The sequence below is a fragment of the Notothenia rossii genome (assembly GCF_949606895.1).
Source record: "Notothenia rossii genome assembly, chromosome: 4".
Lineage (NCBI taxonomy): Eukaryota > Metazoa > Chordata > Actinopteri > Perciformes > Nototheniidae > Notothenia > Notothenia rossii.
In genome coordinates, this window is record NC_136902.1 from 71,107,583 (window position 1) to 71,133,810 (window position 26,228).

Genomic DNA, 26,228 nt, shown 5'->3' on the forward strand with positions numbered 1-26,228 from the left:
GAAGAAGAATAAAAGCATGGCATTTAAAGAACGAGACATTGTGTCCCAGTCAAAAAAAAAAGGGAAGAAACGCCGGTTTGAAAACCCATTTCTGAAAACATGAAAACATACCTGATAAGTGTGTCGTCGTCAACAACAAGGAGCCACTTGGTGTTTGGGACAGAGCTGGTCAGAAATCTTTGAAGGATTGCAAATGTTTTCCCACAGTGGCCTGCAAACAGAGACATGCTATCAATATACTCGCCTGTACGACTTCATCACGCATTGACCATGTGCTCTATGCTGGAATACAAAGATAAATGACCTTTGTGGTAAGAGAAACACACTTTGCATAAGCAGGCATTTACATCCACAGACATGACTGCATAAACAAAAACCCACACACACAAATAATTTGAAAGGGAGTCAAGCATTTCTCTGTTTAGTTTAAAGAGTGAATCCATTTTTCAGCATGAATACCTAATGTGGGAATCCAGCCTGGGTAGTGTTGATATTGTGCTCTTACTGATAAGCTAAATAATCATTATAATTAGTCTGTTTTAAAACAATATACAAAATGTAGCAACATTTTGTTAGAGGGCACAAGTTATCTTAATATGAGCCTTTTAGGAACAAGTGGGACTACTGTGTCCAAGCCTAACAAGGAGGAGAACAGCACAATACATTTTGAACAAGTGGTATTCTACTCAAGGACACCGAAAAAGCATTCAGGGCTTTACAGTAGGTGGACACTTCAGGGATCAAAGAAGAGTCACACATTCAGCTTTGTAAGAGGCCTATTGTACAGCATTAAAGGAAGTCTTCCCAAAGCAAAGACACGCTGTCTCGGGCTTAGTGTGCAGGTAGAAAGCTGGTGCCTATAATCTTGCATCCCGAAGATATAATGATATGGTATGTTTTGTATGATGGACCTAGAAGATCATATTTTTAGTATGCCGTATTTGACATGCCTGCCATGTGGAACAAAATGTTCTGCCAACTCCTGGAAATGAAAAAAAGTGATGTGATAGTAGACAACAAATATAAGGAACCCAACGAAATATAGTCATCAAATACCTGCATGCCATCAGGACTCAGAGCTGAGACATGAAAATCCCTGGTGGCAAGCGTCACAAAGAATACTGAGGTCTTACTGTTTTATTTATAAGGCTCCCACAGTGTTATTTTTTCCTGGAATCTGAATATAGAATAAGTAAGGACACCTTGAACTGCTGACAGGAATAAAATACAAAAATGCAGTTTCAAAGGCAGATCTCCAGACAAGCATGGTCATCTTATTTCTAGTTGGAGGAGGTTAGTTAGTGCCATTCAGGGCCATGGCAGCAGGTTCCATGTTCATGTCTCATGCATCTTCTATCATTTGAAAACTCGAAAAAGAGACCCTACCACATGAACTTGACTACTGTATGAATAGTTTGAGTATTTACTTGATAAAGTTTGACTTCCAATTTCAAGGGCTTGCATCACCTTCCCACTCACTTGACTATCAAAAACTTGTTACCTCTGTGGAGATTACCTTTCAATTTTCAATACTGTATTTTACTGAAAGGCTTTTCAGCTTTTAACATACTTCAAATTTCCTTATGATCACAGTTTGCAGCAACATTACCAAAAGACTTTAGAATGGTGTGAAAGCTTATTTTTAAAAGGCAACCAAGATAATGGGTTTTATGGTTTAAGTATAGCCTTTAGGTCATTTTTCTTGATGTAATGTATAATGCATAGTTTCAATCCATCTATCTTGACGAAATGGACGGATAAGAACAAAGAGAGAGAAAAAAAGGGTATGTCCTGACTTTGAATGAATTCTAGTCTGATAATGGATTCAAAATGGTTTGGGCATTTGGCACAGATGCTTATGTTTGACCTCTATCATATACCATTTGATACAGGCTTATCTGATTAACACAGTTGCCTGGGGCTTACATTATATCCCCATGTGACCGAATGCAATGCATAGATTTTCTTAAAGCCGCAGAATGATACTTGTTTTCATGTTGCTGTTCAATCAAAGGTCAGTCGTCTTAAAGTCTCCTTTTCTTTAGACATCAAACTTCAACTACTGTAAGGAAAGCTACTGTTTGTATTTTAGGATATATTTGCATTCTAAGCGCTCTGTCTGATTGACAGTATGCATAGTTACCAAACAGAGAGTAGCTTAAGTATTTGGCAGCTTACCAAACCAGAGAAAACCCCCTGCCTTGATGATGGACAGTGGATTGCTGCCAAACTTCCAAGACTTAATTGTTGTCTCCAAAAAAGAAATGCTGGCATGCAGTGCAAAGGAAAACGAAGGGAAAAAAGGCACTTTCTCCAAGATGATCTATGAGAAAGAATGATCAAACTCTGGCTTCAGAAAATACTGGAATCATTCTGCAGTGTTTTCTGGAGTAAGCCATTAAACTCTTGGCACCCGGAGTAAGGTAACCTGTGCAGTTATGCAAATGAGCAGGTTTGAGGAGTCAGACAACTTACACTTGATTTTTGTTGACATGGCATTACCAGCTGCTAGCTTGGATGTATGCAAAATGTGAATGGGAGCACACGTCATTTCTTGCCTTGACCCTGGTATCTGTCGCACGGAGGGAGAACATCATGAACATAATATACAAATAATGTTCCTTTCCTTAGTGGTAATTAACAGATGACAGTTAATCCTCTTTCCGTTATCAACTACAGCTGCAACAATTAGTCGGTTAATAGATAGATTTTTAAAGAAATAATGTAACAGTCGCGAAACCTCCACCTCGTAAACTGGGAAGATTTGGTGGTTTTCATAGCTGTACCATATCATATCATAAAAAACGTAATACCTATAATTTTTGTTTGGGTGTCAGACAGCAATGTTGTCTATTATAATCAGTAGTGTTTCTGAAATCCAAACTAGACAATATAAACACCATTCAGTATAATGCAAACATTTACAACATGACCAATCTGAGTCAATAAAATGAAATGAAAACCGTGTGCTCTTTTAGGTAGAACATTTATTTTAAAATTATACCACATTGAATTGAAATGTTTCCACGTACGTGTAACCCTAAGTACTCATTCACTGTATGACACAATCAGTTAGCATGTCATTGTTCTCGTCAAGCCACGTTTGACAGTGGTTTTGATATTTTAAAATCAAGGTCTTTTAAATTTTGAAAAAAGAAGAAAGAGTAGGCAGGTTTCAGCCAAACTTGGCCCAAGTAAAAACAATAAAACATAATTGATGCATTATATGAAGAGCAGCACAGTGGTAGCCTAGCTGATTGCACTGTGACCTTCCTTTGTATTATGCCATTTTAAGTTGTTGTGCCGTTATGATGAGATGCATCAGGATGCCAGGATGTAGTGGTTGCTGCAATCATGCAACAAAACACATTTGCATTTACCGGGGGCAAACCGGGGGCAAACCACATCCTCATGCTCTTCACAAACCAACAAAATGTAGTCCGAGTGAGACGTTGAATTGGTTTTAAATCAGATTTTAGCTGTGGTGAAAAGCATCTTCAGAAACCTGATCAAACTTTCTTTGTGGCTATTTCTCATTTACGTTTAAAATCATCTAATGAAAAGACTCCAGCGAGGGTACAGTAGTAACTGGAGAGCTTTGACAGTTGGTGCAAGAACTATCTGCACTTCAGTGACAGGAAGGCAAAGTAGATGCTAGAGAATGTGTTACAAATTAAGAAGCCACTGGGACCTGTCACTATCCCCGACGAAGAGGCGGTGGAGACAAGGCGGCTCTCAAGTATGGGGGTTGCATATCAACAACAAACTGAACGGATAACACAGTAACTTTACGAGATAAGGTCGACTTTCATTCTTGGCGAGTCTCAGCTTTACAGCAGATAAGCCTGCATTTTTAAGAGAGCTGATAAGCTGTAAGTTTGCATCCTTCCCTGCTTCTATGCAAAGGAGTCCCTTGTTAAAGAGCTGAGGTGCCTGGAGTCAGTAACTGAGGGAAGGCTGGAGACTAAAGCAGACTCTTTCGAACAACAACCCCTCACCCCTCCTACAGTTTGCTGAAAGCAGCCGATGCATCATCCCATTATGTGCAACATGAGAGGTCTGAGGTGCTGTTTTGTGCCGACAGCCATCAGACTGTAAAACAATTTCAGCCCAAATGGGTTCTGGCTCAGGGAACCAGGAGGCTGCAGAGAGTTACCACTGTCTTTAAAAATTCCCCCGGATAGCTTTGAGTGGTCTGACACTCCATTACATGCTTTCGTACATGTACATGTGTCTGATTATCATAAATTATTCATCTCTAGCATCCAGCATCTCCCTCAGGAGAAGCTTAAGGATGTTGTTGGAGTTAAGCTTCTCCCGAGGGACGTCGGCTCTCAGATCGAGCGGAGTTTTCCCTCCTGAAGAGCCATACCCGCGACACCTACAGTGGGAACCAGTGGGCTTTGTTGCCATGTGCATCTTCTCAAGGCAAAGGAACAGTAAACTATTGGTTTTTCTACCTATTTTCAACTTACTTTTGGGTATATAGATGTAAAAAATGCTTCCATACGGTTTCATCAGCTTGTTCCTACAAGATGTTTTTTGTGTGGTGCACCATAACATGAAGTCAAAACATCAAAGAGGGATTGTGCATCATTTGACATACTTTTTCAAACTGCGGTTCCAATATTGATGATAACACTAGAGATCTTGTCTAGAATTGTAAATGAGGTTCTCTAAATTTGAAGGAATAGAGAACATCACTAAAAATCTGTTACCGTTGTGCAGTATTTAACCACATGCATGCACACCATAGACTGTATAAAGCTGCAGACACAATAGGGTGAAGAACTTGCCTCATTTATTCAAAATCTGGTACGTTTCCCGTTTTTTGGTTGTGTTTAGTATGCTATGGAATGTAACCAAAGTTAAACTATTGAAAAAAAAAGTTGTATTTGTCTTATTCACAACTCGAGCTCTTTTGATCTTGCTGCTATCTCTCTCGCTTATTCGTTGAGCAGGGGGAGAATAGACCGACTTTAATTGATCTGTGTTTACAAACTGCTAGCATGGCTCTGTCTAAATAAGTTTGATTGCTTATTTTGTATGTACAAAAAAAGTGTATTAATGAAAAGTTGTAATTTTAAGTTGTGGTTATGACTCGGTTTCTGGTGTCTACTCTTGTTGCCTGGAAACCAAACGGTGATGGCAAGACCAAGGAAAAAACTGCTCCTGGCCAAGAAATGTTCAAGCACATTACCCCCCCATAAAACCAGTGAGCTTGACAGGTCTTAGGCCCATTGTATAACCTTGACAGGCCAGCTGTTCTCTGTCATTATGCTGTTTAAGTTGAACTGCTTGCTGTTGGTTCATATTTTAAAATAGGACGTGTATCAAATAAATCATCTTATTTGTGCCAAGAAAGCAGACATTATTTGAAACATTACTAGTCTTACAAATTGACCACTACTTTTTAATAAAATTACACTTGGCCTAGCCACGACGTTAGTAAAGATGGACCCAGCAGTTACTCTAGCAAACGTATGAAAATGACAGATTTTCACCAAATCTTAGGGAAAATAATATATCATCGAATACTGACAGTTCTACAGTCTGTTGAAATCAGCAGGGGATGTTGGCCAATCTCGATGTGAGTAAATGTGCCGTTTATATCTCTCAGTTGGCGATAAGCTCCTCACATCCAAAACAAACAGAAGGCCCTGACACAATTATCACCTCGGAATTATTCTGAAAACAACAAATAAAATAATCATTCAATAGTTTCAAAGATATCTTGGTATCATACAGTTAAGGAATCCCAACATAATTGGGTAAAATCTCTACTTTAGTAATACACATTGTATTTTTCTATGTAGCTCAGCTGACCCTGCAGCATTATCCAAGGCCTGTTTGTGATGTTGAGGCTGAAGGAGTTTAGCATATTTATTTATTTACCAGGGACAGTGCACATTAATCAACATTCAGTTTCCACCTCAATGTAAATATGCCAGGCTTAGCGAATGACCTAATTTATATATGTAGTCCATGGGCATGTTTTTGCATAGTGGTATCGATACAAGGCCTCAGCAAGCAGTGCAGTAAAGCACATAACCACACAATATGATACAACACAATATTATAAAATACAAAAGTATATAACAAAAAGAGCAGAAATTTAAAAACAATGAGTATGTAACCGTGGTGACATAAGGTTTGCTTTGCTTTAGAGATCTCTTCAGTTTATGTTTAAAGGTTAGCTGATGCTCTTCACTCAACAGGAACATGTTCCAGGACACAGACCACTGGTAGTTGCTCTGGCTTTCCTACCACTACCATCCTTTCAAATAATATACTGACTCATTGTGGGAGGTTCAAGCCCCTGTTAAACTATAAAGACGAGGCAATCATCTGGAAAGTGGTCGAATGCACTTATTGTAAGTCGCTTTGGATAAAAGCGTCAGCTAAATGCAATGTAATGTAAATGCAATGTAAAGTGTGGAAAAATCATAGACAAATTAATGAACTGTACTTTTGTCTGGACACCTTTGTTGTGTGAGCTAGATGAAAATAAGATAGTCAAACAGCAAGTGAACCTCTATTTGTCTGCAGCCATAAGAATTGTTGAGTTAAATAACATTGCATTTTTGTTGTTTGCTTTTGGCAGGATGACTATAAAAGTTGAGTTGCCAACCTTGTTGTTGTTAGTGAATATCTTGTGCAAGACAACAAATTAAATACCGTAACCTGCAATTTTGTTATGGAATTCAATGTTTGGGCTCCGTTGCATTGATTTCTTGTCTTGCCTTTGTGTGCTACAAAACAAAACATTGAAAATATGTTATTGGCGTTTCAGGCAAGTGTCTGTTTGTGAAATACCTGATTTAGTTTCAGAGTTGCCTGGCTTGCTTGTTAGGCAGTATGTTATGTGTGGGAGAACAACATAGCAGGCATAAAGAGGTTGGCTGAGTCTGTTGCTAGGTATGGAATATGACAACATTTATACAGATTGAATAAAATAGTGCTGGCAACATTTTAAATCCTTAATGGATTGAATTCTAGGATGATACAAAGATATTCCGACAACGCCTTGATCTTTTCTTTATTTAACAAAATAAAAGTGGCACTTACCTCTTTCTGTGTTCGGAACTCCTAAATTAATGGTTGGTATGGCTGGGTCAGCATGGTCACTGTAGTACTCTAAAAAGAAGGCGTCCTTTTCCCAGGTCTTCTTTATCACTGGAACTAGAGCAACAGAGACACAAATCAATAGTGTTCACTGTTCACAACAAACATACCTTTGGTTCTGTACTGTGTTCACTTCCCTGAGAAAATAAGCATTTCATATTTATTGCAATATATGGCTTCTCTTATGTTTTGGTCTGTTTTAAAAAAAGAAATATTATATTAGCAAGGTTTCTAAAGACATAAATCATAAGGTTTAAGATTGAAAATAGGCAACAATTGTGGTTCTTTAATCTCTTTTAATGTTTAAGATGATTAAGATGAAATGTCAGAACGAGTCATCAGGACAATGATTCAGTTTGTCATTTGAGGAATTTCAAATCAACAGAAAGCACAAGAAGACCAGCCGTTTTTTTCTTCTTTAGTCGAGATTTCCCATAGATTTGATTGGGATCTGACTGATGAGTGCTGCAGGTTTTGTGATGAGTTTCTGGGATGTCGAGCAGAGAGTGTATGCGGGCTGGGAAAGAAAGAAGAACCAGAGATCTGCAGCAGCAGCAGCTCCAGGATGTGTTCATCTCTCATAAATCAACAAAAAAGGGAATTAGATTGGCAATGAAAGAATCAAACTGAAAAGTTGAGTTGGCTGACCTTACCTGCCGCTCAAGGCTCAGTAAGTCCAGTTAGGTCCAACTATCATAATGCTTTTTAATATAAGTGCATTGAAATAAATGAAAACCAAGCTTGAAATGAAAGAATCTCATGCAGATGAGGGTCTACTGTCCCAATCAATAGGTGTTAGAGTGGTTTAACAAACAGACAAAATGCATCCTACACATCTTAGAACAAAACCCAACCTACGCATGGTGAAACATTAGTAAAAAAGAAAACATAAGTTTAGCTAAATATCAGAATACTGGTAAAGTAAACGCTATGCGGTACAACACTCATACCGTTCTGAAAACAGTTGAAATAATTTATTGTTAAAATAATTACAAAATAAAGAGATGGGTAAAGGTACTGTACTTGTTATTTTAGTGAAAAAGTTAGTGAAGTAATAATGGGAAACCTCTGTTTCCTAGTTATTTTTTGTTGCCGTATTAAGGTACCCAATAATTAAACTTAGTTATAAAAGTTGAATCTTTCATATTGCCTCAGTAATATAAATTCTGTGAACTACCGTGAAAAGAAAAAGGAGATATCTCTGGGACCACATCAGATTGTTGACCTTATTTTATATCAACTGTATTTTATATCTAAGCGACTGCATGTTTCCACGGCCTCGAATCAGTGTGGTATCATTGTTTTTGTATTACTTCATATAATCATTACTGAAGTTTAAAATAGCTTTGTGATAGCAACATTTAATGTATTAAAAGGCTGTTGCATTTTTTATTGATCTAAGGTTGAAATAGAAATCAAATATCCATTTCCATCTTGTCTGCATTTGAAACGGATAATGGCAGCTTGCCAGACGAATTGGTAATTAGGGTAATTTGTGCAATTACTTTTGAGCGCCACTCTTTGAATGCAGTGCACCATTTTTCTGTTCCCTCTGAAAGGAATCTGCAATTTGATCTATCGACTGAACCTGCTACATTTTTATCAGGTTATAAGAAGATTCAATGTAGATAGGTTATTGACATTGTGACGACCCCTGCTTTACTGTCGTCAGTTGTGTGTCTATGGCCCTTTAATGTTCTCCCTTTGTCTGTGTCAGCGTTGATTGAGGACACCTGGCTGCCGTTACCGGACGAGTAAAAGGCCTGAGCCAGAGTCTCATCGCTCTCTCCGCTGAGGACCTGTTTTGGAAGAGCAGCTACTTCGTTTATGCTTCTGTTTTACCTTTACATTAGTTTTGGCATTCAAACACCTCACACCACACCATGTTCACACACACATCTACACTACTGATCTTACTGATTAACACATCACATTGGGGTATATTTTGTGTTAACGTTGGGTTATTGTAATAAATATATTTTCTTATATCTTGTGCTTTCCACACTTTTGTTATGGCCACGAACCAGGCCGTGACACCATCAGAGCTTGCAAATAAACAGCTTAACAGAAGTAGTAGATTTTTCAGACATCTGCAGGATTGTCGGAGGATTTTCCAGTGTCAAGAAGTGCATGCAATTATGAGCTTCAAGGTTTGGACTAAATAGGCCTACTTTCAAATCCTTTCAGACGTAATCGTATAATAATTGAAGCTTAATTATGGTGTCACAGGTGAAGCGAATCCGTTAAGTGAAACAACAGGTCAAAAGCATGAGCCATTTAAAGGTACATTGTGTATCTTTGGCAGATTTTGTGAGCACGGGAGTGTGACTTACCTCTTTCACTGTGAAACTTCCTACACGTTTTCACAGCAACAAATATATCTTCTTTATTTACAGGCTCCCCCTTTGATGAAAATAGGAGACACAAATCACAAAATGTGAGATTCCTCACATGAACATCACACATACTCTACATCACATATCAAGAAAGTATCTATTTTATATTCAGCCAAATAGTTAAAATGTATTTTTTCAGGCAATAATAAGTGTCAAAGTATCAGTGGGGACCGAGTTGATATCTTCAAAGGGAAATTAGAATTGGATTTTTCTGTAAATGGTCTGATTCTCTTCAGCTCTCCCTCTGAAACAAAAGACAAACAGCTGATAAAACTGCAGCTAATGTAACAAATTCAAGACTTTATGCTGAATTAGGTGATAGCCTTGGAGATGAAAAGAGGAGCAACATGGGAGCCTGGGAAATGATACATTAAATGAAAGGGATTATAAAACTGAAAATATAAAATCTCTGATCCCTTCCTTATTACACTGAACAAAAATATAAACGCAACACTTTTGTTTTTGCTCCCATTTTTCATGAGATGAACTCAAAGATCTAAAACATTTTCTATATAAACAAAATAACCATTTCTCTCAAATATTGTTCACAAATCTGAAAAAATCTATCAGTGAGCACTTCTCCTTTGCCGAGATAATCCATCCCACCTCACAGGTGTGGCATATCAAGATGCTGATTAGACAGCATGATTATTCCACAGGTGTGCCTTAGGCTGGCCACAATAAAAGGCCACTCTGAAACGTGCAGTTTTGCTTTATTGGGGGGCTCTGGGGGGGTCCGAAAACCAGTCAGTATCTGGTGTGAGGGTTAGGGTTAGGGTAATGTTGTGAATCGAGTGGCCTGTGTTCGTCGTCCATAACATACGCCTGCCCATACCATAACCCCTCCACCACCCTGGGCCACTCGATTCACAACATTACCCTAACCCTAACCCTCACACAAGATATTAACTGGTTTTCGGACCCCCCCAGACCCCCCCAACAAAGCAAAACTGCACGTTTCAAAGTGGCCTTTTATTGTGGCCAGCCTAAGGCACACCTGTGCAATAATCATGCTGTCTAATCAGCATCTTGATATGCCACACCTGTGAGGTGGGATGGATTATCTCGGCAAAGGAGAAGTGCTCACTATCACAGATTTGTTCAGATTTGTGAACAATATTTGAGAGAAATGGTTATTTTGTGTATGTAGAAAATGTTTTAGATCTTTGAGTTCATCTCATGAAAAATGGGAGCAAAAACAAAAGTGTTGCGTTTATATTTTTGTTCAGTGTACTTAGAGTCAAACATGGAAGAGCCTGCAATACTTATTTCTTAATAAAAGCTCAAACGCTCACACAAAGACACACTCAATTCTCAGACAAAATGCATTAAAAATGTGTGCTACATTAAAGATGTCATCAGCTGCTGCACAAACCATCACATTTCCAAGAACATTTGTAGACATGATGTGAAGTAAACTTTGGATAAAGCTCGAGCGTAGAAAAGTAATCTGAAAGCTTAAATGATAATGTACAAAAATCTGCAGCTAATGACTATTTTCACTTGTCATTATCTACTGTTTGGAAACAATAGCTTACTTACACATGGAGTGGCTACAGAGCACCATTAGCTTTTATCTGGAGTCCAATATTCACTCTCTTTAGTTCCTTTTTTTGGGGGAAATATGTGGCTCTTTAGGTGATTCCATGCTCTGCTATATCCACCAGATAGTCATTAACCCAGTCTGTCTTCTTTTTTTTTTTTAACATAATTGTCACATAGAAAGGCAATGCTTTGTTGATACAAGACTCCAACAACCTTAAGAAGGCGTCTGCATTTCTATTATTCTTTCCTTCTCAACAAAAAAGCACATGTTGTGATGATTGTCGTACTTTGCCTCCTTGAATCTGCCTCTAGAAGCTCTTAACACTTATGCTGAAGTGGCCCCTGATTGGCTATTTGTCTTGTGAATGTTTAAAACAATAGCAGATTACTTTATGTCCCATCTTGTTGTGTGTCATCCAAATTCCTCCCTGAATACTTATTAAACTTGTGACCTTAATGTTTCTCTGCTGGCTGCTCAAATATTGCCCTTTGGTCTGGTTACATGAATGCAGTTTTATATATAGTGATTGAAATGTACGTTAATATAATCTTGTTATAACTAATTGGATTACAACAAACATTAATCAGTCTTTTGACCACATAAGGCACATCCAGTAAGTGGCTTGAATCCCATATGAAGAGCATCGGATTGTTAAATTGTGAAAGATGGCAGGGTTGAAAATATCTGACATCCCAAATTCGACTCGCCTCACCAACTGTCAACAAAGCTCTCATAAAGTTATTGATTATTCCAGGGTGCTTGCAATTGCCACCTGAAGAATGGTCACGTCTTCTCAGCTCACGAACCAAATGTTCTCTCAGCAAACAATATACTAAGAATATATCACATACCATGTGGAACGAACATTTTTGTGATTCAAAACTCCAACAAGGTCAGAATTATAATATCCTATAACATGGAACATTTTTTGCGATAAACGCAAGTGCACCGGCAATCTTGATTTAAGTAGACTTACATTTTTTTCTACATGACACTGCAAGTACCGACCTTACTTACTGTGTGGGCCAATAATGATATATTTTCACGAGCTGGCTCCCACTCAGAGGCAACGCAACATCAAGTACGGCATCAAGATACTGCCAATTATTATTATCATCATCATTCTACAGTAAGAAACGGCCTGACCCTAGACTTTTTTTTTGCACATGCAACTCACTGTTATATGTTTTCTCTGTATTATAGAGTTGGAAAGAACCTACACATAAGATCAATTTCTGTAATACGGTTTCTAATACACTTAAAAAGACGATCCTATTCAACGACTAATTAAAGTGCAGTGTAGCACCAGTTTCTGTCAGTATCACTATTGGTTGTTTCATTGAAATAACATTTCTGCTAAAAAAAAATATATTTCTACAAAGAGACAACACAACCAGCTTATTTGCAGGAATAAATGATCCCTTAGACGCTTATGCTCTATTTATATTCACCACTTAACATTTGCTCATGTAACAAAAATCTGATGACGATGTGAGCAAGGGCCAATAAAAGAGATAAAGAGGATAAAGGAGAAGAAGAATTTTAGAGTTAATTAGTCATCAGCTTACATCGCAGATTTGCATGTGAATTTCCATTTGCTTGGGCAAGACAATGAAAGGATGAAGACGGAAGGCAAGCCAAAAATGTGTTTTAAATACTTTTAATCTTAGAATAAGACATCAGTCAGAATTGGAGATGGATACCATTGACCATATTATGATGGGGGGAAAAATGAGGTCGTAACTCTAGAAAATGAGAGGACACAAACGGATGTTGCTAAGCAACGGAGGTGTATGTACTTTTTGGTGGATTACTAAATCTAATTTAATAAGCAAACTTCCTGTCTTTTTAGGTTAATGCACAATGTTCTACTGAATGGAGAATAAAGGCAGTTACGTTGAAGGCTGCGCTGTGAAATATTGGTGCAGTTTCCACGTTGCCGTGGGCACAAAAAGGCAGAATATCGTACATCATCAGAGAACCGCCAGTATATCACAGTGAAGTGCCCTCGGTTTTATGTTGTTTAATTTTGTTCTTTTACCATTCCCAGGGAATTGAGGACAACCTAATTGAAGTGCACACAGAGCCTGTACTCACACACAGAGGAGGCGCGGTGCTCAGAGACGTGGCGCAGTGTTGGGTCTGGGGAGAGCCCTCCGGCTCTGTGCACAGCTCAGGAACGCCAGTGAGATGTGGACCGTTGCCATTGTCCCAGATATACAAGGCAACCTGTAATAAACAAAGATGGTTTTTTTCAAATGTTAAAGCTGAAGAAAAGATGCAATATAACAGAGATTAATCCTTTATTATAAAAATGTACTGAAGACACATGGAATGCTTCACTCCTCTTTTATAGTAAACAACAATTTTGCTCTCACATCAAATGTAACATTTAAGATAGCTTTCAAAAGACAGACCAAAAGGGAGAATTTGAGAGCTGTTGAATATCACAGTACCTCTTTCTGATTAAGAGCAAAGTAAAATCTAGGATATAGTTGAACTATTCTACAGGGGACGACGCAGCAGTACAGTAAAATAATATGTAATGAAGACAGTGGCATCAGGCTGTCTGAATAAGGAACAGTCTCACAGAATAGGAACTACAGAAACTAAAAACTGATGTTTTGCCGATTTACAGCCTGCAGCTAACATACTGACAGTGAACTGGAATGACATTGAGGAGGCATGCCATATTTGTCTATATTTGACAACATACAAGTCACCTTATTATGTACTGAGGTTGCAGTTGTATGTTTGTGATGTGCATTGTGTTGTTTCACGACCCATTAATCTGCAAAAGCACCATTTTATAATATGTCCATTGATTCCATTTGAAAACTCAGCATCCTTTAAAAAGCATACATATAAAGAATATACGGTATTGTAATTGGATCTTGGGACTGAGATCATGCCATCTCTTCCTGAACAACCTTTTACCGACTATGCCTGATAAGTCCGGCGCTGCGTTTACTCAACGAAATCCCTAGGTGCCTACCCGACTGAATTTCAGTGATAAAAATAAGAACCTCAATGCTGCACCATGACAATTCTCCAAAGTAATGAGATTTCACTTCAAGGTTAGATGGATTTCATGCCTTGCTCTTTTTGTGTAAATAAATTATAGTAGGTTGGCACTGGCTCAAGTGTGAGAAAGGAGAAATGTGTGAGAATATGGCTAAAAACCAGCAGTCTCATCTTCACTCCAGCAGACACAACAGGTCTATGACCGTGTAAAGTGCATGTTAACTCACCTCATGTTTCAGGTCAATGGTGAAGTCAGATTTAAGTGGTTCATTTCTCACTTTGTCTGCGAGCCTAAAATAACAAATCACAGATTTGTATGACATAAATACAAAACTCCACAAAAAATATTACTGCAATGATAACATAACGACTCAATTCCACAGATACAAACAGATGTACTGCCCGTACTCACCGAACAACAAGGGGGGTGCTTAAGGCCCAAGCAGCAACAAAGTCGGGATATTTAAAGATGGAGGGATTCTCTGCAAACGCGTAGTGATGAATGATAGTCGACTCCTTGTCATACAGGGGCTTACCGAGAAACCACTCCTGATAAATAAGAAGTGAGGGACAGGATGTCAGCATGAGTGCAGGTAACCCGTCTTTCCTGTAAGATGTTACACTTTGTCATTTTATTCTTGTACCTTTAACATATTGAGTTCATTTGAAACTTTTAACAATGCCAGAAATCCTTTGGAAGTATTTGTAGTAACCACGTTTGTCACTGGCTGGGAAGATAATGAGATAACAGAACAGGCAGAACAAAGGTCTAGACTCTTTTCATAATTGTTGATGAATCTGGGGTAAAAATAATCTTATAGAGAAAAAACACAACATGGGATTTTTCTTATTGCAGAGTTTGATATGAAGCTGGATACACGTATTGTGTTGTCAATCTTCTCAAGTAAGCCTACTTCCCAAAATTGCTTTAAATGTGTACTGTATTAAAGTGATGTAGTAATTCTGCTAACCACATTTTGTATTCAAAACACTGACGTGGTTGCCAGTAGATTCATCTAACATCTGACCTTTTTCTCCACAGGATGTGTGTGGATAATAATGAATTACAAGTATGGCTTAAGTACAAATGGAAACAGAAAAATGCCACATTCTCTAACATGTGCCATTTTTGGCTATTTAAATAAACTGGATGGAGAAAGCTTTAGCTAAGATTGGTTTAGTAAAGATCTTTCATTAGACCCACAGTGTACAATTTTCTGAATGGCAGCATTTATCTAATACACTATTTATATTCAACCCATATACAAAAATAATTTCATGAGTGGGGACACAGAGCTTAAAGGAGGTCTACAGCAGAGACAGGAGTGACATGTCTGACAGGTTACAAAGTGAGCTGGCAGAGCTCAGTGAGGATTGAACCAATGATCAACTAAGCTGGAGCTTTGGTCTCGCTGATGAAATTGGCATAGAGAGACAGAGCAACACAGACAGAAAGAGACAGGAAAGGGGGTTTGGAGGGAATATTTAATACTTACTTTATTCTTGTCAAATTTTGAAAGGACTTGAACCAGCTTAGTCGTCTTTACATTTGTTTCCTCCTCAAGAAATACAATCCAGGAGGAGTTTTTCCCGAAGGAGTTTGATAAGCTGAGACAAAAGAAATCAAAACTAGTGTTAAATAATGAACCACGAATAAACGGAACATTGTCATGCACACACAAACTCTACAGAACATTCTTTTTTTCATTTCAGTCCATTGTGAGGTAGTTTCTAGCTGCGGCTTCTGACCCAGTCAGATCAAGGCAGCCACACAGTTTCCCTCGAGGGGAGAGAGGCAACAAAACATCACAAGCACACAGACTTCTTTCAGAGAGGGCAGCTCTGTAATGATTTGGGATGCTTTTGGTGATCTATGTCCTACATCTTTATGATGGAGGAAAAAAACAGACTCCGATGTTATTTCACAGCTTCCCACAACTATTATTGAACTTATATTGGATCTTTAGAAGGCCCACACATGTAGATGACTGGAACTAATGTCATTATCATGCTGCTCAGGCCACCAAATGACGGCAATAATAGGGTTATTGTTGCAGTTATAGAGACATTAGGAATGTTTTTATTATAATGTGAGGCAATCAATCACAGTTATTGTGTAGATAATAGCTTCCCAGCCATCTGCAGCCCTAAAACGTGGTTCAAAATGTCCTAAAAACCTATATATAACTTCCTAAATCTCAACTGACACAAAGTTTCTGACATTTGTGTCACATTTTGAACCCTTAAATCAACTTTCTCATTCGATCCTGAGAGTGCAGGCATACTTACTTGGGCAGCAGAGGAAGGATACTCCAATCTCCCTCGTGATCTGATAAACTATGAAGAAGCAATACCACCGGTGGTTTCTGCACACAAAAAAAACCAGCATAAAGAAAGATACAGTGATTTCTGTATTCCTCCAACAAAGTACACAGAATGGGACAGGCGTGATTCAGAACTGGTTCATCAGCATTGACAAAGGACTGTACTAGTATTTGGACGTTTTAACCCATACAATTCACACACACTGTGTTAAAGCTAATATTGCAATTGAGGCCGGTGTTTTAATTTGTATTTCAATATATTTCATTATCACTGTATGGTACTGCACTTTGAGATATCTGCACTGCTTGAACTAACAGCAAAATGGTGCAAAGTTCACCAAAACAGCAACGAGAATTAGTGTTTTCACATGTTCACATACTTTGATGAACGAAAATAAACCCGGATTGATTTGTTGCCTCTGGGTGTGGGCTCTGTCTAGCCGTCTTTCCATTCATTTGGTGAATAATGGTCCCGATCAGCTCTCATTACACTCTTATTATCACTTATTTGAACTATCCCCAAAGTGTGTCCTGATGGGCGTTATCAGGCATACATTATGTAGTCTGACTTTGGCTTGACTTAGGTTTTGTTTGTTTAATTGTTACATGTCATTGATACAATCGAAAAAGGCGGAATACATCAAATCTTTTCTTCCAAGAAGATAAAGCTTCCAAACACACTTGTATCATTCTTTAAAACCCATATTGCCTTCTGGGTTTCTGCTTTCACTTGCTAACACTGAGAAGTAAAGTGTAAGTAAGATGGAAATATCACTGGAAGCAAGCACGGATATTTCAGGACATGGACAGTGCACATAATCACATCCAAATAGGAGGAATGCTTTTCAGAACACTGCTCTGTAGTGACGACTGAGAGAGTACGTGTGTGCGAGAGCCAGTGTTTCACACTGCAATGAAAACAAAGCAGCAGAGCGTGAGACCCTGTGGCTCATTACTGCATGGTCAACTCATCATGAAGGAAGTCAGGGTGAACAGTCTCCTCTCAGCCATTCTGTATGACAGCACACACTGTTTGATTTAGGGGATGAATCTGACACTCTTTATATTGAACTAGTCCTATTAGCATATTAGCTCTCATCTAATATGAGCTTTATCTTTTAACTAAAGCTGTAATGACACCTACGATGCCTAATTTGACTCTCCTTGATGTTAGCACCATCACGGTTGAGATAAAAGTATAACTTTCTTCAGATTATAATACAATCTTAACGATTATGCTTTAACTTTAAAGAGCTATTGGCAATCCAATGATAAAGGAGGATCTCAATATGAGGAGGCGGTGTTGTGTGCAATCTGCAGACTCTGCCACAGATAAGAGCTGTTTCTTGGTTACTTGTGAGAAAAGAAGGGGGTCACTGAACTACACTTTGGGGACGCCAGTGAGGGGCAAGTCTCTAAATGAGGGGGTCCATGTTAACATATTTTCATCCCAGTGGCTCCTTAAATGGATACATTGTAAGATTATCCAAGTGATGCATAGGAATGCAATTAGAAACATGGTGTATTTCACTACTGCCGCTATGGGTTTCTGAGTTTAATGTCGTTCTGTTGAATGTCTCTGTGGACATGAGCATCGGCAGAATGTCAAAACGACTGTGTTAATGTAATGTGAGTTCCTCCCAGAAGGCACAATGTCCGACTGTAGGAACATAGGCTGTGAGCAGCCACATAGAATACACAAGTTCCTGTCCGTGGGAGGCTTTGTGATATCCGCAGATTACACAGTCAGACGAGGATAGAAAATAAACATTATGTTCAGGGTGAAAAATGCGGAGACAGACATACTGATAATTCACGCTTTTTCTGTCTCTGAGGTGCTCTGATGAGCCAACATCTTCAATGTATCAATGATGCTGGCCTAACATTCGGATATTTAGCAAAACCAAGTCAGCTCTGAATCATTTAGGAATATTTTCAATCAAGTAGTTTTATATTAGAGGTCTTTTGATCACAATACTGGCCATTCTTTCTTTTGTTTTAAAGATATTTGCGAGACATCAAAAAGGGTTTTGTGTGAAGCAAAGCATCAAGATAACAAGATACTGTACATCAAGAATGTTTTATATCTACAAACTGAAAGCATGCCCTGTATCAGTTGACTTTAATCTTTTCCCTTCAGTATCGCACAAACCCTGACTGTTAAACAGCAGATTTGTGTGTGTTGTGCCTCGGAGGAAGTGGTGGATGGATGGCTGTTACTTCTTAAAAGTTGTGGGTGGTTATATTTATGATCAATCACAGAGTCTACATTTGTATCTAGAGTATACTCTAAATGTTAATAAAGGAGTTTTTTCCTAAAAGAAATCCAGATCTAGAATCCAGCACTAACAGTAAGCCACAATTCAGTTATCACTAGGGCTGGTATCTATATAAGAATTAGGAAGGGAAAATTAAATAGTAAAAGATTGTGTTCGAAGTAGTCGTAGTTTTTTCCCCAATTTCATCCTTACCTTTATACAGATTTGGATCCAGATTAAATGACCCTTTTTATTTTGTTCTACTATTAAAACTATTCGATGTTTCAAGGACTATGGTGGAGGTATCGCAGGTCTGTGTGCTGATGTATACCTTAGGCTGAAGATTACTCATTTTGATCATAAGTCTTTGATTCTTATATCGCTTTGAAAAGCTGTCAAGTCTTTACTGACGCCTCTTTGAGAAGTTGCTGATTAAAACTCTCCCTGGACTTAGTTTGTGTAATTGCATGCAACAGATACTATAACGCCAGACGTCTCTGAGATCATAAATGCAAACACAACATGATGTGTTATTCATAAAGTCTGTCTCTCCTTATGAAATGTGACGCCTGTTAGTGTAACAGAATCTTCTGATGAAAAATCGTATCATCTGGCACAAAGTGATGCCACAATTCATTCCAGGAAACATGGAACAATCCTTTCAAACTGTTGCCACATTTAACTTATGTGATTTCAAATATAAAATAACATTTATTTTAGAGCAATATATTTAAAAAGGAGTGGCATATTTAGTATTTCTCAAAACCACAACAACAGCAGTACATATGTGCGTCATTATGACAAATAATATTTTATATATTTTTTTAGTTGGGCTGTCAGAGAAATGTTGATTAAAGTTTTGAGTCATCCAGCAGTGGAAGACACTGAGACAACAAAAAATCAGAGGCCACAGAAACATAAACTCATATATGAGATCTAAATTGGTCTCTTGCTACAGGAAACACCGCGAGCAGTTCCTCCATTTAATTTGCTATAATGTCATTAGGGATGCTACATTCAGTATTTAACTAAATGGAATAACTCATGTATTACATCTTGCTCTGAAGAGATGAAATGAACAGAAATAAATTGGCCTTTCGACCTGTGAATATGCACTTTGTCTTCCTTTGACATAACGCTGATGTGCTTACTCATATTTTACAAATTACAGATTTTTTTAGAAGAACAATTGCATATCTGAATTTCAAAGCCGCACAAATATCTGGATTTTATAAATATATGACTTTTAAGTAAGCACATTATCCGCTGTACTAAGGAACCGAGGGTGTTGCATATTTCACAGTACCCTTTTACAATTCGGACGTAAGAGCTTTCATATGGAGGGTCCATGAATAATTCTTCATACCATCATTAAACATTACGTAATTAAGCAACAGCTTGACACATGACCAACACTTGAAAAGCATTCCTTTTTCTATGTTGTGCAATCATGTTTTATTGCTCCCGAATGGATTTTATATAAAAAAGAAATGTTACAGGTTAAAAACGACTCTAATTCAGATGTTACTTTTGATGCTACTGATGGTCATTACCTACATTATGTCTTCTAAAATGTATTCCAAACTAAGAGTGTGTGTGCTTGAGTGAAAGGTGTCTTACCTCTTTCAGAGTGTGAGCTTGCTGCAGTAAGTCTGCTCTCAGTCTTTCTGCCTGCCTCACATGGAAGGAGTTGCTCTGACTCTGGATGACGAACACTATCTCCCGCAGGTCTGGAAGAACACACAGGACAAAGCTGTGAGACTGCTCACACGCTGTGAAAAAGGATCATGGCAATCGATGACCTTCTGAGAGCAGGACAAGATAAGAACCGCGGTGTGAATAACTGAGGTGGTTTTGCTAATCTCCATGATTGGCCTGGTGATAATAACCAGCACATCAAGAGCTTAATTGGCTCAGTGAGAGAGTATGTAAATGTCACAGCCCAGACTGTGTTACTTAATAAAAGATTAGCAGTCAGAAGAGTCTTCCTCTGAGGTGCCGTATCCTCCCTAAAAGGTGGACACGGCCCAGCTGTCCACTTCATTCTGAGCTGCATTCATATTCAAACTCAGAATTGTTGCTGCATGGTAAGGCCAAGGTTAACAGGGAGCCACTTGCTCAGTTTGAAAAGCGGCTAATGCGGGCTACTTATATGTTGACAATATGCTCAGATACCATCTTTGTCATTGACTCAGAGGCCTGTAGTTCCTCTTTATGTGAAATCCATTTACAGGGCAGCAGCAGTGTTACAGCTCAGTGAAGAATGACATTGGCTGCACAAACACGTCCACATAAACCCGGTGGCTCTCACGACCAGTACAATCAAAACTAGACCACAGGACCGGGGGGGAGGGAAAAAAAAGATCTGCCATTCTGTCTTTGGCTCTGTACAATCACATTTGACATCTCCTTAATCCGTTAGCTGTTCCTCAAACCAACCTGAAGTCTGCAGGAACTGGCTGGAATGAATGTGACAACAAAAAGGCTTTTCAAGAATTAAAAAAGCAGAGAGTTGGGAGCCAATATCAAGGTGTCAAATACAAAGAAAAGCAGAAGACATGTCAAAGATTTCCTGCTCTGACAGGCAGCTCAGAAACTTCCCAATAATGAGATGTACTGGGATTTTACTTTCCTCTTCATTTAGGCTCAAACCAAAATAACAGGCTTTGTGCAAAACAGAACTTGCTTGACGTTTTAATTAGCTACTTAAGTATGTGTGCAGCATATAGTCAGAAAGGGTGTACCAATCATAAATTATGATCACCAGAATAACTTTTTCCCATAAAGCTTTGCAAAATGTGCTGACTAATGAAATGTAGTGTTTTAAAAAATAAATTGGTAACAGCCACTAGTGACAGGACTCTTATCTTCCCAGTGGAATATTGCAAAGGCAACAAGAGGAAAAAGGGAAACGGCGAGTAATGGCAATGTCTGGATTAGATGGATAGCCTCCTCCTCAATTACACTTTAACCTATTCCCACCCTGGGTAAGCATATTAACAGCGGGTTCAGGGGTAGACACTATATCAGGGTACAGTATCTGTGTCACATCTTTTTTAATTAAGTGTTGGTGGGTGTGACTCCCCTTTGCTTCGCTGATAACAAAGGTCCCATTGATCCTGGAGCCCTGGAGAAGGGGGGGGATTTACTTACTAAATCTCAGCATGTCCATCTCCCAACAGATCTAACCTCCAGCGGGAGCTAAGCTTACAGAGCGAACACCACCTCTAAATGTCCTTCTGCTGAGTTTGCTAAATGAATGGCTGTGTGTGTGTGTGCGTGTTTTTTTTCACATAAAGCAGTGCATTTTAAAGCCTCAGGTGAGCTAGCAGCTTCCTGATACTGCACAGTACAGCAATATCGGCTGCATGAGACAAACAGCAGGAATCAGATAAGAAGGTTGCCGATTCCTCATTCTGCAGATAATGCGAACCCCTGATGTCAAAGCAGAGGTGAATCCGGGCCAGAAAACGAAAGTAATTAAGACTGAATTCACGTGCCTCATCTCCGCACTAATGGCTTTCGATTAATCATCAAACAACATGGAGAAAAGGAAAAGTCCCGTTATAACGCCCTTCTTCCTCCACCTCCATCATTCTGTGCCCTTCTCCTATCAGGTAAAAATCACCTCTCTGCAATACCTTGACACTCGCGGCAGCCAATGCAAGATTACAACGGTGAAATCGATATGTCTACCAGTATTTGATTATAGCACAATCTACGCCTTTGGTGCCAAGGATTCCACCTTTTAAGTGGATGTGTGAGATGATCCACGGATGCCTCTGATCTGAAAGGAATATGAATAAGAAAACATCCAGAATGCTTGTAGCTTGCCCTTGCATTGCTAGGGTGTTATAAGAGGACGTTAAAGGGGCCCTACTAAGCTTTTTGGAACATCCCTTTTCTGTTGTGTGTTATATAGATTTTAGTCCTTTTTTTTTTTACTTCCACGACAAAGTTACTTCACTACGTAACACTTGTTCTTCTATTGGCTAGCGCCTAAGCATAACATAGCCGGCCAGCTAACCAATCAGAGCAGACTGGGCTCTGGTTTCAGACAGAAGATGAAAGGAGGTGCTGCAGCACAGGAAGTATGAGGAAAACAAAGCACTTTGTGAACATTAAAGTATGTAAACATGCCACAGTAGCGGCACAAAATACAATTATAAAACCTGAAAATGGTTATAATAACTTCTACTTAGAAGCTGACTGCGATATAGCTCCATTATATATGAGAGAAGCAAAACCGCCTAAGGCTGATATCTTTAACACTTGGCAACTCACACCAAAATAATCTAAATTGATAAATGTGTCTTGAAAAGTTTAGGAGAAGCCAAGTTGGTGCACATCCTAGAAAAAACATTTTTTTTTTTTTTTTTTAAATTACACAAAAATTACATTTGGGTTCAAATAAATTATCATTCTAAAAGGCATGGCACATATCCGCTTGCGTATCTGTAGACTCTTCCCTCTTCTTGTAAAGCCCTTTCAAACTTGAGACTTACAAAGCGCTATATAACTAAAGTTTTATTGTCTTTTATGTGGCAGTTACTAGTGTACAGTATTTGCATAGGATGTTGTCGGGTGTTTGTAGTCACTGCTATAGTTGTTGCTTGACACAATGTATATATTGTTTTTTCAGTTTTTAGAATTGTCACAGAGGGAATGATTTTAGTACCAGCAGTTTCAACTCTAGTATTAATAACAGTATTCCCAGGGGTGCTATTACGCAATCAATTCATCTGCTTAGTAGAAGGGCGAAGATGTGAAACAGCAACCTGGTGCAAAACATGCCAGAAAGCTTGTTTCTGGCAGTTAAGTGAAATACAAGGATGCCTCTTGGCTGAAAATAATATGCCTCAAATGAAATAGATTGAAGCTTGCTCGGGAGACGAAGCCAAAGCCCCGGTCACATTGGAACAGATGATTTTATTTTGCCAGGCTGATGGAACTAGAAAGCATGAGTCTAGTGTTCATTTGCCTCCCCTCACTCATTCAGCATTCCACTGGGGCCACTTCACAGAAGAAGAAAAAAACGATCAGCCTTGAAATATATTGGATGAAATGAGACACAGGGGAATACTGCTTCTTTCTTTTTCTGATCTGATCCCTTTCTCAATGCCACCCTTTAAGGCCTCTCAAAAGCTGTGTGCAGGCTTGTCAGCACATACAGTAAGAGGAGATAGGATCAGACTGATTAAAGAATCAAGGACAATAAACTACAACGTGTTAGTATTTCCCGGTGTGTGCCAAATACAAGAGGGTGTAGTAAATATCCGCACTTGAAATGTAGATTGTGCGCTCTCGTTGTGGCCTGGCCCTGCAGTGTTGTCACCTCATTGACACAAATCAATAGTGACACTTCCTTAGAGCAGGATGGCAGACGTTGCCAAGTGGCAGAGGAGCTGAGAGCTCACTGACCTCCAGGCACTCCTGGAGCTCTGTCATCTCCATCAGTGTCACAGAGAAGGTGTGTGTAGTCACCAGAGCTGTTTCAGGTAAGTTTCCTTCCAGCGTGGACTATCTGCATCCCCAGTTAAAGAAACAATTGTCCACCCAAGGAAACCAACAGAGAGCATGCAGATCACTAGTGTAAATTCAATGATAAACGCCTGCTTGAGTCGAGAGGGATACAATTCTGCAAGTGGAGCCATTAGGCTGTTGCGGTTACAATGAAACCGTCATGAAAGATCCTAAGCTCTTCATTGACAGCACATTTTTCAAAGATGACTCAGGATGTCAATAGCTCATTTCCATAGGCTGACTTTCTCCTCCAGCAGCTGATTGTGCTGCTGTAAAACCTGCTCCACTCCAATGACTCACATTATTGAACTCCCCGAGACAAAATGGCACAGAATCATCCTTCTACTAAAAACTCCATCCCTCTCCACCTCACGTCCAAAAACGGTGCATCCGAAAGACATTCCACACTGAAGAGAATTGGGTCGCAGTTCCCTGGCCAAACTAACCATGACCGTCACACCACACAGCACCAGGATTTAATAGCCAATCCACAGACAGCAGGTGATATCCAATCTGGTAGCCCAAATTCAATATTGCAAACTTCTTAGTCTGTTGAGTTTGATTTAGCCGCATAAAAATAATTTACCCTCCCTATAGGCAATCATCTGGTGTGGCACAGGCCTATGTCTCATACAGCAAGTGAAACGATTTTCCATCAGCCCTCTTCTCATATTCATACAGACTTTTAATTGCCTCGCACACGATCAATAGAGAGCATGGTGTATTTAACTTTCAGCCTGCTGCTGAAAAGGTCAGAATCATAAATATCTCTTAGTAAGTAGAGAGGAAAATAGAAGGGGTGAGAAAGGAAGGAAGTGAAAGGAAGCAAACCAATCGAGTGATGGGGAGATGCACCACAATTGCAAAAAGAGGAAGGGAATAAATGTGTGAGAGAGAGATAAGGTATATATATAGATAGGGGAAAGCTATGAGAAGAAGTAGTGATGCAAAGACTCACAAAACAACCACACAGTAAATGCAACACGTAAAATGTTGGGAAAAAGGGTCTCCAATTTGTGTTAATTACTCTCATTAGAGTTCATAACCCTATGGACAAGTGTGCTGAAGACTAATGAGGGTTGAACTTAACCTTTAGACCTAATTTAGAATCAATAATTCAGGAAGCTAGGACAATTAAAGCTTAACAGATTCCAGGGTTTGCTTACAAAATCCATTCATTATTCATAATAGTATTATTTGACACCACTTGGAAATAGATGTATTTACCTGGCTTCTGAAAGGCTGATTTCTGTTTTTGATGGATGAATCATTTCATAGCCCATACATCCATATATGCCAGCACTATTTGGAACCATTTTGAGAATGCAAGTGCGGTGTTCATTTAATGAGGAAAATACAGTTATTGGCTGTGTTTAGAATAGGAAATACAAACAAGCAGAAACAACGACATGCAGCCAGGGACAACATGAGGGGTTAAGAAGCAGCTAAAGAAAGGTTAATACACAGGGAGTGTGGGTTGGTATGCAGGAAGAGTTAGTTTAATATCTTGTGAACATTCTACCTTTTGAAGATTCAATGCGAAGCTGGCTCTGAGCCACTTCATGAATATAGTGCCACCTCTGAAGGGACAGTAGCACTGCTTTCCTGGGCCAAATAATTGTTATAGTGACAATCTGATTTACATTCTGGCACAACCTCTCTGCTCTCAAGCAATTCCATTCATTGTTTGTGGCACAGAGTTTCCCTGTGTCCTCAACGACGCTGTTCTAAGAAAAATCCAACTTTAAAAATAAAAACTGCTAAGTCAGTGTTACTTGCGCCTGCTGTTTGCTGGAATATTTGTCTTCCTCCCACATATAAAGAACCAAAGCTACAGTCATTTGTTTCTCCAACAACACCCGCGTTGACAATTTGATTATGGTGCTATTCCCTTATAGTCAAAGAGGAATGGTTTATTTCCATATGTGCGACAAAGTCCAACAATCATTCAAGGAAACAAAGATGAATGACCAGGATAAACTGTAGAATCCGAAAAAAAGGTAGAAACCATTATAGAACTGAGCCAAGAATT

At 38.9% G+C, this 26,228-nt stretch overlaps 2 protein-coding genes across 2 annotated transcripts in view; one reads left to right on the forward strand and one right to left on the reverse strand.

Annotated features, from left to right (window-relative positions):
• LOC307038037 (stromal interaction molecule 1-like) overlaps window positions 1–26,228 on the forward strand; it is a 358,279-nt gene that overhangs the window by 137,570 nt on the left and 194,481 nt on the right. The window lies entirely within an intron of this gene.
• Window positions 1–26,228, reverse strand: part of b3glcta (beta 3-glucosyltransferase a) — a 53,944-nt gene that overhangs the window by 3,268 nt on the left and 24,448 nt on the right. The window contains exons 4-12 of the mRNA XM_079675643.1: window positions 20,294–20,403; window positions 16,381–16,457; window positions 15,588–15,699; window positions 14,504–14,640; window positions 14,319–14,382; window positions 13,165–13,296; window positions 9,459–9,528; window positions 7,069–7,182; window positions 112–211 (exon numbers count right to left, since the gene is read on the reverse strand). Of these exons, the coding sequence (XP_079531769.1) occupies window positions 112–211; window positions 7,069–7,182; window positions 9,459–9,528; window positions 13,165–13,296; window positions 14,319–14,382; window positions 14,504–14,640; window positions 15,588–15,699; window positions 16,381–16,457; window positions 20,294–20,403 (916 nt within the window). The remainder of the gene's footprint in view (window positions 1–111; window positions 212–7,068; window positions 7,183–9,458; window positions 9,529–13,164; window positions 13,297–14,318; window positions 14,383–14,503; window positions 14,641–15,587; window positions 15,700–16,380; window positions 16,458–20,293; window positions 20,404–26,228) is intronic.